Raw genomic sequence first — 13087 nt, 5'->3', positions numbered from 1 at the left:
TAAAAGGAAGGAGAGGGTTCAGAGGAGAATTCCGAGAACTGAGGAGAGTGGAACAGGTTTAAAACAGTTGTTCAGGACAGTGGAAGTTTCCAAAGGAATTCTAGGCACTGACCCGTGGGCGAGTGAGTGCCTTGGCTGGATCATTCCTGGTACCATGGTAAGAGGAACGGACTTAAGGCACAGGAGATCCTGAAATACCCAGAGGAAAAGGGCAAACTGAATTTGCTTCTTCTTACCAAGGACAATGTGAAGGTTGTTTTTTACTCTCTCAATAAAGAAGTTATACATAGAAAGAGGAGTGGCTTCGATCTTCTCGCCTTCTGTCCTTGCTGCCATTTGCATCTTCTCCACAAGGTCAGCCTTCTCGTCAGCGGGGAAGATGTTGGGCACGTCTCCCGTGTTCAGAAGCACGTTGATGTCCTCAATGAATGACTCGTCCTTGATCTGGTTATCGGTGAGGAGGAACACAGTACTCTTGGAGGCCACACCGACCTGTAGCATGATCTTCTTCAGGTCCTCTCGCCAGTCATTGCCTGAGTAGCTCTTAGTGATCTCGATCTGGCACAGCTCATATGAGTTCATGAATGTGGACAGTTTGCTGGCACTTTGCCGCCCACTGCCCCCAATGCCCACCAGCAGCAAGTGGCCTTTGTTCTGCTTCAGGACCCTGCATATCCTGGAGATGTGCTCGATGGTGAACCTGAACATGACCAAGGACATGGGGGCCTTGCTGATGTTGTTGAACTCTTCCAGGTAATACTCCATGACCACTGTGAGCTGTTTTAAGTCAGTGATCTCATCATAGATTTTTTTGTCACTTTCTGGCTTGAAGAAATCTCCAAAGAAGAGGCTACGGATATTATCATCAACTATCTTTCCAGTGGGTGACAGGTGGACGAGGACCTGTGGGAAAGGTAAGTCTCAACTAGGCATTCAGCCAGTAGCCCCAGCCACCATGGTACTGAGAGATGTAGAGGGAGGGAGCAGGGGATGTATTTGTTTCCTCTGAGCGTTCTTCAAAGTCATGGTTCATCAACATTTTTTTTTCTTTAAACAAAATATGTGGATCTCGTGGTTGTAAAGACTATGATGAAAGGACATTTGAGAAAAGAGTGTGAAAGCAAGGGTCAATCTGTTTGCTAAGTGATTAAAACATTGGTGGTCAGATTGTAAGATCCCAAGAGGAGGTAGTCGAAAGATGGCATCATTTTTAATGTATTTGCTCCTTCACCAAATAGAAGTGCGGGCATTTCCCTGGTCCCCACTCTGTACCTAGAGTAGAAATGTTTTAGATGCCTCTTCTTCCTGATATTAAAAACTGGCAGTGCTTCTGCACTTGGCCCCTGGATGCAACATGAAACACTTGTAATTTTTTCTTTGGAGAAATTGTAGCTTCTTAAGAATAGAGGTAGAACTAGATGATGCAAATACATAGGCTTAAAACTTTACTTATATCAAAATAGAAAAGAGACGGCTTCCCTGGTGGCACAGCAGTTGAGAGTCTGCCTGCCAATGCAGGCGACACGGGTTCGTGCCCCGGTCCGGGAAGATCCCACATGCCGCAGAGCGGCTGGGCCCATGAGCCATGGCCACTGAGCCTGCGCGTCCGGAGCCTGTGCTCCGCAACGGGAGAGGCCACAACAGTGAGAGGCCTGCGTACCGCAAAAAAAAAAAAAAAAAAAAAGAATAGAAAAGAGAAAGTATTTACAAATGGGAAACCATGACAATCTTTCACTCGGGCTTTACCAAGGCATCAATCAAACCATGAAAAGTCATGGTGTATTTATTTCTCAACTCAAAAATTAACTGACCTTGCAAATGCATTTTACATTAATCATAAACAATAACATCATATCATAAACCATAAGTTTGAATGTATCCAAACTTATATGTTACCAGGGAAGTGAAGTGAAATTGGGCCAACTATTATATCAGCAAACTGAGTGATTAGTTGGCTCAATATACTGTTTCTTGAGATTCAGAAAGTGGAGCTCTAAGTCTCTAGTAGGAAGACAATCTGAAATCTGAGACTAGCATGATCAAATATTTGGGGCAATTTCTGAGGCCAAATGATCACAGGGTCTGGCTTACCTTTTCCACAGACTGCTTGAAGCAATTGGAGGTGGTTTCCCTCACCGTGTTGAAAAAGACCTGTCTGTCCTCATGATCAATCAGACGGTCATAGAAGACCCGGTACACCTCATGGATCCAAAGCCGGATAAGCTTTTCTACATCCTGAAAATCCAGTTAATTATTTGAATAAATGGCAGGTGGTGACTGAGGTGGTAGTTCTCAAATAGTTTCTAAATCCTGGGGTCGATATGGGGCTTTAATGAGATAATGCTTACAAAATACTTAGCACAATGCTTAGCATAGATTAAATGCTTGATAGAAGTTAGATATTACTCTTATCATTGTATATTCCATGTAGCCAAGGATATCACTGAATGAACTTGATAACAGAAATGATAGCGGCTGACCTGTAGGTGGGTGTGAGGGCAGAGCAATACCCCTTGGATCACCCGTGAGAAGTCCCGCAGGTTAAAGACATAGTGTGACTTGGAGGGAGTTGGCAAGAAATTCTCCATTGCAGCTTTATAAATTGTCATCGTAGCTTGTACCAGCAACTTTCCATACCTTGGGAGGAAGGAGAAGGCAGACCAGTTAAAGAGGGGCCAGAACTGAGGACCCCAGGCCAATAACACAGAAACCTCTTACCTTAAGAACATCACATCAAACCCTTTTCCAAAGTGCCAGTCAGCGATTGAACTGAAAATCTTGGTTAAAATGTCATCCTCAAAGGCATTGATGGAAATGATATTCAGATGGCGAGTGAATCGTCCTGGAAAACATGCACAGGTGTGAGTGTGCATATATTCTCACACTTACCTCCTGGGCCTAGAGATCCTGAGATATAGAAGAGTTTTCCCTCTGCCTTAATGTTCTAGAGCTGTGCTGTCCAATATGGCAGCCTTATGAAAATTAAATAACATTAAAATTTAGTTCCTCAGTCTCACTAGCCACATTTCAACTACTCAAGGATAACATGTGACTAGTGGCTGTTGTATTGCACAGTACAGATATAGAACATCTCCATGATTGCAGAAGTTCTGGTAATAGTGCTAGTCCAGTGCTCAAGGTTGTTAAAAGGTAAAGGCAGGGCTTCCCTGGTGGCGCAGTGGTTGAGAGTCCACCTGCCGATGCAGGGGACGCGAGTTCGTGCCCCGGTCCGGGAAGATCCCACATGCCGCGGAGTGGCTGGGCCCGTGAGCCATGGCCGCTGAGCCTGCGCGTCCGGAGCCTGTGCTCCGCAACGGGAGAGGCCACAACAGTGAGAGGCCCGCGTACCGCAAAAAAAAAAAAAAAAGGTAAAGGCAATATATGATCATTGTAAAATAATCAAACAATTCAGAAATACTTTTATAGAAAGTATCCCTTACCTCCCACACACAAAATCCATTCTCTCTCCCCTCCCCACTGTTAGTCTGACATTCTTACATCTCTGTATTTGTATCTATATACCCAGTGTTAGATATCTATATATTTATAGTTATACTAGGTATCAGCTTTATTGAGATGTAATTCACATACTATACAATTCATCCATTTAAAGTACACAATTCAATGATTTTTTAGGATTTTAGTTGTGTGACCATTACCACAATCAATAGCAGAACATTTTAATCACCCCAAAAAGAAATCCTTTACCCGCTAGCAGTCACTCCCCATTTCCTTGCAGCCCTTGGCAACTAATAATCTAATTTTTGTCTCTATAGATTTGCCTGCATATCTTCTTTTAAAAGTATTTTTCTATATAAAGTAAAGCACAGATATAGAAAACCACACAAAACAAATGTATAGTTTAGTGAATCATTATAAAGTTAACATCCTTACATCTACCATCCATGTCAAGAAATACAACTTTGCCAGCCCTCCATAGAAGCCCCTCCATATATCTCATCCCAATCACAGACCTCTCCATTTCTCCCTCCAAAAGTTGCCACTATCCTGACTTTTAAAGTAATTGCTATCTTGCATCTTTATTGACCATGTGTTCATTTCTAGATACCAGAGTTTAATCCCGCTAATTAAAAAAAATTGATATGTCTTTTAAGTCTCTTTTAATCTATAGGTTTCCCCCTCCATCCCATTCTTTTATCTTCTGTCTATGGAATAGCTGGACTGTTTGATCTGTAGAAGTTTCCACAGTCAGGATTACATGGTGTAATTTACTTGGTTCCTCTGCCCTTCGTATTTCCCACCAATTTGCAGCTGTACCTAGAGACTTAATCAGATTCAGGTTCCACCTCTTTGGCCACACTATAGGTGGTGGTGTAGTCCTTCATCAGAGGGCACATGATGTTGTCTCTCCCTCTGCAACGTTGGTAGCTACTGATTCTCAATGGCTAGATCCATTAATTCACTGAAGTTTGCCAAATGGTGATATTCTAATTATATAATTTCTTTTTCATTTACTATATAGTTTATTAAAATATTAGGAATATTTATAGAAGGGACACTTCCCCTTCATCTATTTGCTTATACAGTGGTATACTTCATATAAGAAAGTCAAAATAAATGCTTGCTTCTTTCCATTTATTTATCAGTTTTCAAGATAATGAACTGGTGTTTTATCATCCTCTGAAGATGACCAGCTATGATTGTTATTACTGATTCATAGACTTAAATATCTTTTGATAAATTTCAATCCATTTAAATTACTATCATTGTTGAAGCTCAAATTTCCCCATATTTGCCAGTTAGAGCCTCCTTGTGTTGTTAACTGAATGCTTTTGACAGGGCCCTGTAGTCTTTGAAAGCTTTCTCATGATTGGATATATGAAAACATTACAGGCATATATGAAGACGTTACAGATACATCTTGTATATTTCCTGCCCCAGACATGCAATAAGCCATTTCTCCAAGAAGCCTTGTTTATTTTAGTAGGAAACTGGATTTCAAGACCACAGTCTGGGTGCTAAGAATTCTTATTGTTAATGAGTTGGTTATTACTTTTTAGACCTAGAACATGAGTTAGTACTGATATTTCAAATTTAGGACTCCAGAGCTTTTTCTTAACTTCTTCTATAGTACGTCTTGATTTCCTTTTCTCCACACTGAGTCCTGGTTCTCAAGCACACAAGGGACAGTAGAAACAGAAAATACTATAGTTACTCATTCATATAATCCTACTTTTTACATACAACACACTCAGAATAAGAATAGACTACCACCACCAATTACAGTAACAGAAGAGTTTAAAACTTCTTGTATGTGCTATCCTCATCCCCCTCCATTTTCAACTGTTCAATATCTACATCATCAAATCATATAGGCTTTATATGTTACAATCCATCCCATGTAGTCTTAGTTCAACAAATAACCACATTAAGTAATGCTCACTACCAGTTGTTATATTGATCTCTTTATAGCTATTTTGATCATGTGAAACCCATTTTCTAACAGATTCCTGAGAAAGGGCTTAAGGAAATAAGTCTCCGAGTTCTTGCATGTTGATAATAGTTTTTATTTTATACTTGAAGGTCAGCTTTGCTGGCAACAAAAGCCTTGATTCTCATTGTGTTCCCTCAAGTATCATAAATATGTTATTCCATTTTCTCTAGCATAAAGATTGCAGTTGAAAATTCTTAAGATGATCTAGTTTTCTTTTTCTTTAAAGTCCAGTGATTTTACTAGTCTTCGTAATGATCATTTTTGAGTCTGTATTCTTAGGTACACAATGTACCTTTTCAACATGTAATTTTCAAAAATACTTTTTTGGGGGGCGCATTTTATTGGATTATAGCTTTTATTATTAGTTCTGTTTTCTTCTTTGAAGAAACTTCAGTTTTCTTCTTTAGACACTCCTGTTAGTTGTATGTTGGATTTCCTCTACCTAACTTTAATATTTGTTACTTTCTCTCAAACCTTTTAGTTCCTTTCTTCATTTCTAGAAAAAAATTTTATTGTGATAAAATATACATAACATAAAATTTACCATTTTTTAAGTGTACAGTTTAGTGGCATCAAGCACATTCACATTGTTGTGTGAACATCACCACCACCTATCTCCAGAATCTTTTCATCTTCTGCAACTGAAACTCATGAAGCCCTAACTTCCCATTTCCCTCTCCTTAGCCTCTGGTAACAACCATTTTACTTTTTGTCTCTGTGAACCTGAGTACCTCATATAAGTGGAATCATATAATATTTGTCCTTTTGTAACTGGCTTATTTCACTAACATAATGTCTTTAAGGTTCATCGATGCTGTAGTATGTCTTTATTTTTTTTCTGATGAAAAAATTCCTTCTAATTTTTTATTTCTTAAGGCATTACTGATTGTATTTATTCTATTTTTGCTCCTTTTAGTTTTGGCTTCATTTCTAAGGTAACTTTTTTTCCCTAATTCTTGAGTTCCATCATTCAATTTCTAAGTTTTTCTAATTCTGATTTATGTCATTCTTTCCTGCCTTGTATTATCTCATCAGTGTCTTTCAGATTATTTTGAAGTAATAGATTAAAGTTTTTAAAGTATGTCTTTCTGTTGTGCTTTTGAAGTAGGGGTGTTTTTCTCTACTCTCTTCCTTCCTACATTAATTTTTATGAAACATGACCTCAATACTTTTCTTTGCTCATTTTTATATATGCAATTAGAGAAGGCTTGACTCAGATGCCTTTTCTAACTCCACAAAGTTTCCTTTTCTGTTGATTTCTTAAGTGTTCAAAAATATAGTGACTTGCTTTCTGAACTTTCCTGCCTCTGTTCCTCTCTCTCACTCTCATTTTGACCTTCTCTTTCCTTTGTTTCTAGTAATCTTAACTTGCTCAATTCTGATTCAACTCCAGTTTCTCTTCAGTGTAGGGTCTCACCTTGTATGGGAGACCTGGGTTGTTAGTTTAGAGAAATCACAACCGGCTATAATGCTCTAGTCCCTCAGAGCTCACTGCACATTCATTGTGCTTACTTGTTATTTGAGAAGGTAAAAGTCCTGCCAACTTCAGCTCCTGTTCTCAGATTGGCTGCCATGCTTATCAGTGAATACCTGTTTGCTACTTTGGGGTTCAACCATTCTCAGGTCTGTTAGATGTCTCAATACTTCCCTCTGCTTTCTCCCGCACAGAGGCAGATAACATGTGGGTCTTGTAGCTGCCAGTGGTTTGTTCCCACCAATTATACTTTAGAATATGTGGGGAATACTCTGCCAACTAGTTTTGTTGTAAATGTTGTTTATAGGTTTTTGAGTTTGCTATCTAGTTGCTCTGTTTATGGGAATTTGGGAAGAGCCAAAAATGATGATTCTGGCACAGCTGCTGACATTTTTCCCAAAACTCTTTTCAATATATATATATGACATTTTTTTTAAAAGGAAAATACATATGTCAGTACATATTATATATATATATATATATATATATATACTCCACTATACTTATGTATTGACATATGTAGGTTTTTCTTTTTTTAAAAAAAAAGCCAGAATAATATTTTACACATTGATCTGGAACCATTTACAGTTGTGTGAACTTGAGAAATTCACTTACTCTTTTGATGATAAGGATACTAATAGTACTTAATGTTTGTTAATGTTACCTAAACCCAGATCAGTCTTCTGCCAAGCCATACTCTCAGCCACCACACTACACTGCCTTGAGCTTCAGGTTTCCCATCTCAGCCCTGAAAGCTGGCAGCTGGTCTGGCAAATATCAGCTAGGCTGTTAGTTCTCCACTGAACACAATTCCATTAAATATCAACATCAGACGAGGTCACTCCCTAGCTATGATGGAACAAGACAGAAACAAGTTTGCTCTGAAACCATGAAAACTTCCCCCCTAGCTAATATGAATGACTCTACTTCTTTACCAAGCAGAGAAAAAAATTAAGATACCCACTCATCAAATTGTCCCCACTTTCTGAGATTACCCAATCCCAGAGTCCCTGGTTCCTTAAGCCTTTCCTCACATCACCCAGCACAAGTCCATTTAACTCTCTTACACCAGCCACTCTCATGGTTCTCCATGCTGTGCAGACACCCTTTCTGCAGCAAATTAATAAACCCAATTTCACTTGACTACAGATGTGTTCCTGGCAGACTTTGGGCACTGGTCTTTATTATAGGATCTTTTCAAATATCATATATGTGACATAGCCTGAAAACTGTCAACTGCTGCACAAATGTTAGTAATTACTATTTCCATGATATGTACTGGAAACAGATATTCCCTTTTGAATAGATCTCCACCCCCTGCCAGTTTTATTGAGATATAATTCACATATAACATACATAAGCTGAAGGTTTACAACATGATGATTTGATGCATATAGATATTGCAAAATGATTGCCACAATAAGGTCAAGTAACAATTCCATTGTTGCTGTTGTTGTTAACTAGAGTCACCATGCTATACATTAGATTCCCAAAACTTATTCATCTTATAACTGGAAATTTGTACCCTTTGACCAACATCTCCCCATTTCCCCCATCCCCTAAACCCCGGCAACCACCATTCTACTCCTGTTTCCATGAGTTTGGCTTTTTTAGATTCCACATGTAAGTGATATCATATAGTATTTGTTTTTCTCTGACTTATTTCACTTAGCATAATGTTCTCAAGGTCCATCCATGTTGTCACAAAGGGTAGGATTTCATTCTTTTTTATGGCTGAATAATATCCCATTGTGTGTGTGTGTGTGTGTGTGTACATCTTTATCCATTCATCCATCGATGGACCCTTTGGTTGTTTCCATGAGTTGACTATTGTGAATAATGTTGCAATGAACATGGAAGTGCAGATATTTCTTCAAGGAAGTGATTTCATTTCCTTCAGATATACCCAGAAGTGGCATTGCTGGATCATATGGTAGTGCTATTTTTAATTTCTTGAGGAACCTCCTACTGTTTTTCATAGTGGCTGCACCAATTTACATTTCCACCAGCAGTGTACAAGGGCACTTGTTATCTCTTGACTTTTTGTTAATAGCCATTCTGTCAGGTGTGAGGTGATATCTCACTGTGATTCTGATTTTCATTTCTCTAATAATTAGCAATATTGAACATCTTTTCATGTGCCTGTTAGCCATTTGTATGTCTTCTTTAGAAAAATGTCTATTCGAATTCTCTATCCATTTTCAAATCAGATTGTTTGTTGTTTAGCTATTGAGTTGTATGAATTCCTTACATATTTTGTATATTAACTCCTTATCAGACAGATGGTTTGCAAATATTTTGTCCTATAGAATGACCAGGTCTTAGAGAAAAGTAATATACCAAGTTCCTCTCCCTCTCACTAGTGAGAGAAGTGTTGAATTTATAGATGCCAAGTGCCTGAGATCCTGTTATACTCAAACCCAAGGCAAGGTACCCCTGGACTCTATACTTGAAGTGGAAGGTGATGGGTTTGTATACCCAAGTAAAATCACCCTGCTTATCTTCCTTATTTTACAAATGAAAAAGACAAATGCCACAGGGGAGAGCAAGGCCACAGAATCTTAAGTCTGGAAATGGCATTAAGATTCTTAACCAAGGATGTATCTCAGAATAAAAGTATGAAAATCTGTAGACCTAGATGGATCAAGTTGCACCTGAAGCAAAATATATTCCTGACGTGTTAGATGACAGGGGAAAAAATCTTCTTTATTTGTTTGTTTATTATCATTATGATTTTCCTTAGGCCACTTTGGGTTAGGTGTTCTGTCTCTGACAATCCAAAGAATTATGAGAAACACAACAGGTGAATCTGTCGTGCACCCTTAGTTGAGAACCTCTGATCTAGCCTCCCTCCTGGAACACATGCTGTCCACACTGAACTCCCTTCTTCATGGGACTCTCTGTTCCTCTAGCCAAAGACTTCTCAAATCCTCTTTTCATCTTCCCATCCTATTTCATACAACTACCAACATGAAATATTCAAATGACACTCCTGGAAGCTAACTCAAGTGTCTCTGGCTACAGCCTAAACACACCTTTCTCCACCTTCCATCAGGATGAGTGCCCTGCACCAACCCTCCATCCATGAAGGTGGTCTGGCTCTGCAGGGGGTGGGTGAAGAGTAATGAACTCTCTCCTTCACGTACCAGTAATGTCATTTCTTCCTCCACCAGGGGGGCCCATGGCTGTCACAAGCAGCACATCAACGATGTCCAGCTTGTTTGTGTCCTTCTTGTCAAACCAGTAACCGTGGTCAATCCACTGCCTCAGGAGCTCAATGGGGGGCTGGGCCCCATACACCTCTTTGGCTGGCATGTTGAGGTCATCTGGGGAAAGAAGCCATGGCCACAGATTGTAAGTCTATGGGATCCTTTGCTCTCACAGGAGGTAGCAGATGATTATCCCTCCATGGGAGAGTCTGTGCCCAGTTGTTACATCCTCACTCTAGGCAGGGCTCAGCCAGTGGACATTCTTACCATAATGGAAGAGCTTTTCCTGGGTTCTGGGCTCTACTGCTTTATTGACAGATTGGCATTAACAAACAGACATTTAATTTTTTCCCATATTTCCTCCAGGGTAGGGATTGATTTTCTAAAATAGCATATTGCTCAGTCCTGGTACATAGAAGGCACTCAATAAACTCCAATGAACATTGATTAAATGCCCAGTTTTGTGTCACGTAAGATTTTAGGAGTTTTATACATATTATCTCATCTAATCAAAATAATAACTTTATAAGGAAGAGAGTATTACCTTTATGTTAGAGGTGAGGAACCTAACATCATGGAATAGTATGCTTAGGGTTAAAAAGTGAGATTTGGACCTAGGTCTGTTTGGCTGCAAAGCTTAATCTGTTTTTGGATATACCATAAAAATAGGAAGGGAGAAAAGATTGGAGGAAAGGAGAAAGGGGGAAAAGAAAGGGAAACAAAATAGGATCCCTGCCTTTAGGGAGCTGTTACTAATTGGCAAGGATATAAATACATGCAACATTTACTATCAATACATGAATTTTAAAGACAGGACATGAGATAACCCAGAAGGGCAGGGCATTACTATTACTAAATGAGAATTTTATGAGTCAGCAGTAAGAGAGTGGAAAAGATAATGTATTTGGCACCAAGAAACCTGGTTTTGGCTCGTGGTTCCAGAATTTTCTAGATGTTTGACCCTGAACAGGGAATGTAACCTCTGGAGCCTCAATTAACTGACTAGTAAAGTGATAATGGTGGCTAATAAACTGATGGGGCTGTGAGGCTCAAACAAAATAAATGAGGAAGTGCTTTGTAAACATAAAATCCTGGGAAAATTCAATGTGCTTATTTCACAAATATTTATTTAGCAACTATTATATTTCTTCACATACTGATAACATATTTATCTGGCACATAATGGAATAGAAGCTCATCACAAAGTGTGAGTTGCTTCTGGAGATGCAAGAGGGCAAACACCACAGTCCCCTTCTGGACCTAACTGCCTCTCACTATAAAGTAACTTTGCCTGATCCACAGGCTCAACTTCATTCCAGGAGAAACTGGGATCCTCCCTCAGGTAAAAAGGCCTGGACTGTGCCTCACTTACTGAAAAGTTGGCTTATAGTACATGGTTAACAAATACTTGGTAATGAATGAAGGAAAGGACAGGAAACAAAAAATGAAAGAAGGAAGAGAGGGAGAGAAGGGAAAGAAGAAGGGATGGAAAGATGGAAGGAAGGAAGGAAAATAGGAGGGGAGGGAAGGAATGCTGAATTATATTAACCAGAAATAGTTTATCTCCCAGAGAGAGTAAAAGGACTATACAGTGGCTGTACAAGGGGAGATTCTGTTTTGCTGCAGCTTAGAGTAGAAGAATGTGGTGTGTCCAGATGCAGGCCAATGCCTTACCCACAAATACCACTGCTTTCTTCCCTATGGGAGGCCCAAAAAGGCCCTTCCGCCGTCGATCCAGCTTGGACATGATGATATCCTGGGTCTGACTGGCTGAAGTTCTGGCAGAGAAATTGATGAAGTTGGGCAGATAAGTATTTTTGGGAAGGCGGAAAAGGAAGTTGTTGGTGATGACTGATTTGCCAGTGCCCGTGGGTCCTACGAACAGCATTGGAATCTCATGGTCCAGGTAGGTTTTCAAGAAGAAGGACTGCCGGGCTGTTTCCATTGTGGGGATGATGAGTTCTGAGACCTGTGCCACAAAGACATGGTGAGTCTTGGTACTGAGCCCAGGAGATTGGGTCTTGGAATTCAGGAGACTTGGGTTCTATCCTTACTATCCGTTCAGCTCCATCTCTTATTTATCTTTATGATTTTGAGTATTTTACCTCTCCAGGGGCCTTAGTTTCTTCATCTGTAAAATGGGGATAATAATGGCACCTAGTTCACTGAGCTGTTTTGAGGATTAAATTAAATCTTGCACGTAAATATGGGCATTTTAGAGATGAGGAAACTCTGTTTTAGAGATGAGGAAGCTGAGATCCAGAGCTCACTTACACACCAAGTAAGTGGAAATGCAAGGATTTTAATTCCAGCTTGTCTGATTCCAAGGTTTATATTCTTAACCACTGAAATGTCATATTATAAACACCAATTACAGTAAGGATGGGTCTATAGCTACTGCCGTCTGAGACCACTCCTCTGAACCAAGCTGACTGCCTTGCCCCAGGAAAGGTCCACCTCCCATACGCCACCTATACTGCTTGTTCAAGAAGGGTTAGGTGTGACCCTTGACCCCCATTCCCTGTGCTTGTTCCTCATCTGCTTTTCCTAATGCTCAGATTCTTGGTTGTTCCTGTTAACTCTTTTTCCAATATGGAAACTGCAATACTATTCCTGGTATTCAGGCTCCAATTGGGCTCTAAGGGCTTGGTCTTGAGCTCCTGGAATCCCTATTACTTATTTGTCTACTACTTAAATGTCTAGACTAGAAGGGGCTAGTGAACATGGAGCCACTGTTGTGCTGTTGTGCAACTCTAGGGAGCACCATTCACACTATGGTTTATGTAAATGGTGCCCCTAAAGCAAAACTAGACCATGATGCAAATGGCACCAACAGGGACTGTGCAACATGGTGGCCTTGTGTCTATTGGTAGACAAAAGTCTTGGCTTCTTTTGATAAATAATTTGATCAAAGTAAAAGGAGCAGATAGAACAAAGGAATTGAAGGGG

General features: G+C 39.8%; 1 protein-coding gene across 1 annotated transcript in view; it reads right to left on the bottom strand.

The window, feature by feature from the left end:
* The window catches only part of DNAH3 (dynein axonemal heavy chain 3), a 190434-nt gene that overhangs the window by 44759 nt on the left and 132588 nt on the right, over positions 1-13087 (bottom strand). Inside the window, exons 42-47 of the mRNA XM_060285613.1 lie at positions 11813-12107; positions 10076-10255; positions 2719-2842; positions 2481-2637; positions 2092-2235; positions 237-903 (exon numbers count right to left, since the gene is read on the bottom strand). Coding sequence (XP_060141596.1) covers positions 237-903; positions 2092-2235; positions 2481-2637; positions 2719-2842; positions 10076-10255; positions 11813-12107 — 1567 coding nt within the window. The remainder of the gene's footprint in view (positions 1-236; positions 904-2091; positions 2236-2480; positions 2638-2718; positions 2843-10075; positions 10256-11812; positions 12108-13087) is intronic.

The sequence above is a fragment of the Globicephala melas genome, chromosome 15, assembly GCF_963455315.2.
Source record: "Globicephala melas chromosome 15, mGloMel1.2, whole genome shotgun sequence".
Taxonomy (NCBI): domain Eukaryota; kingdom Metazoa; phylum Chordata; class Mammalia; order Artiodactyla; family Delphinidae; genus Globicephala; species Globicephala melas.
This window is presented reverse-complemented; position numbering and strand designations above follow the sequence as displayed.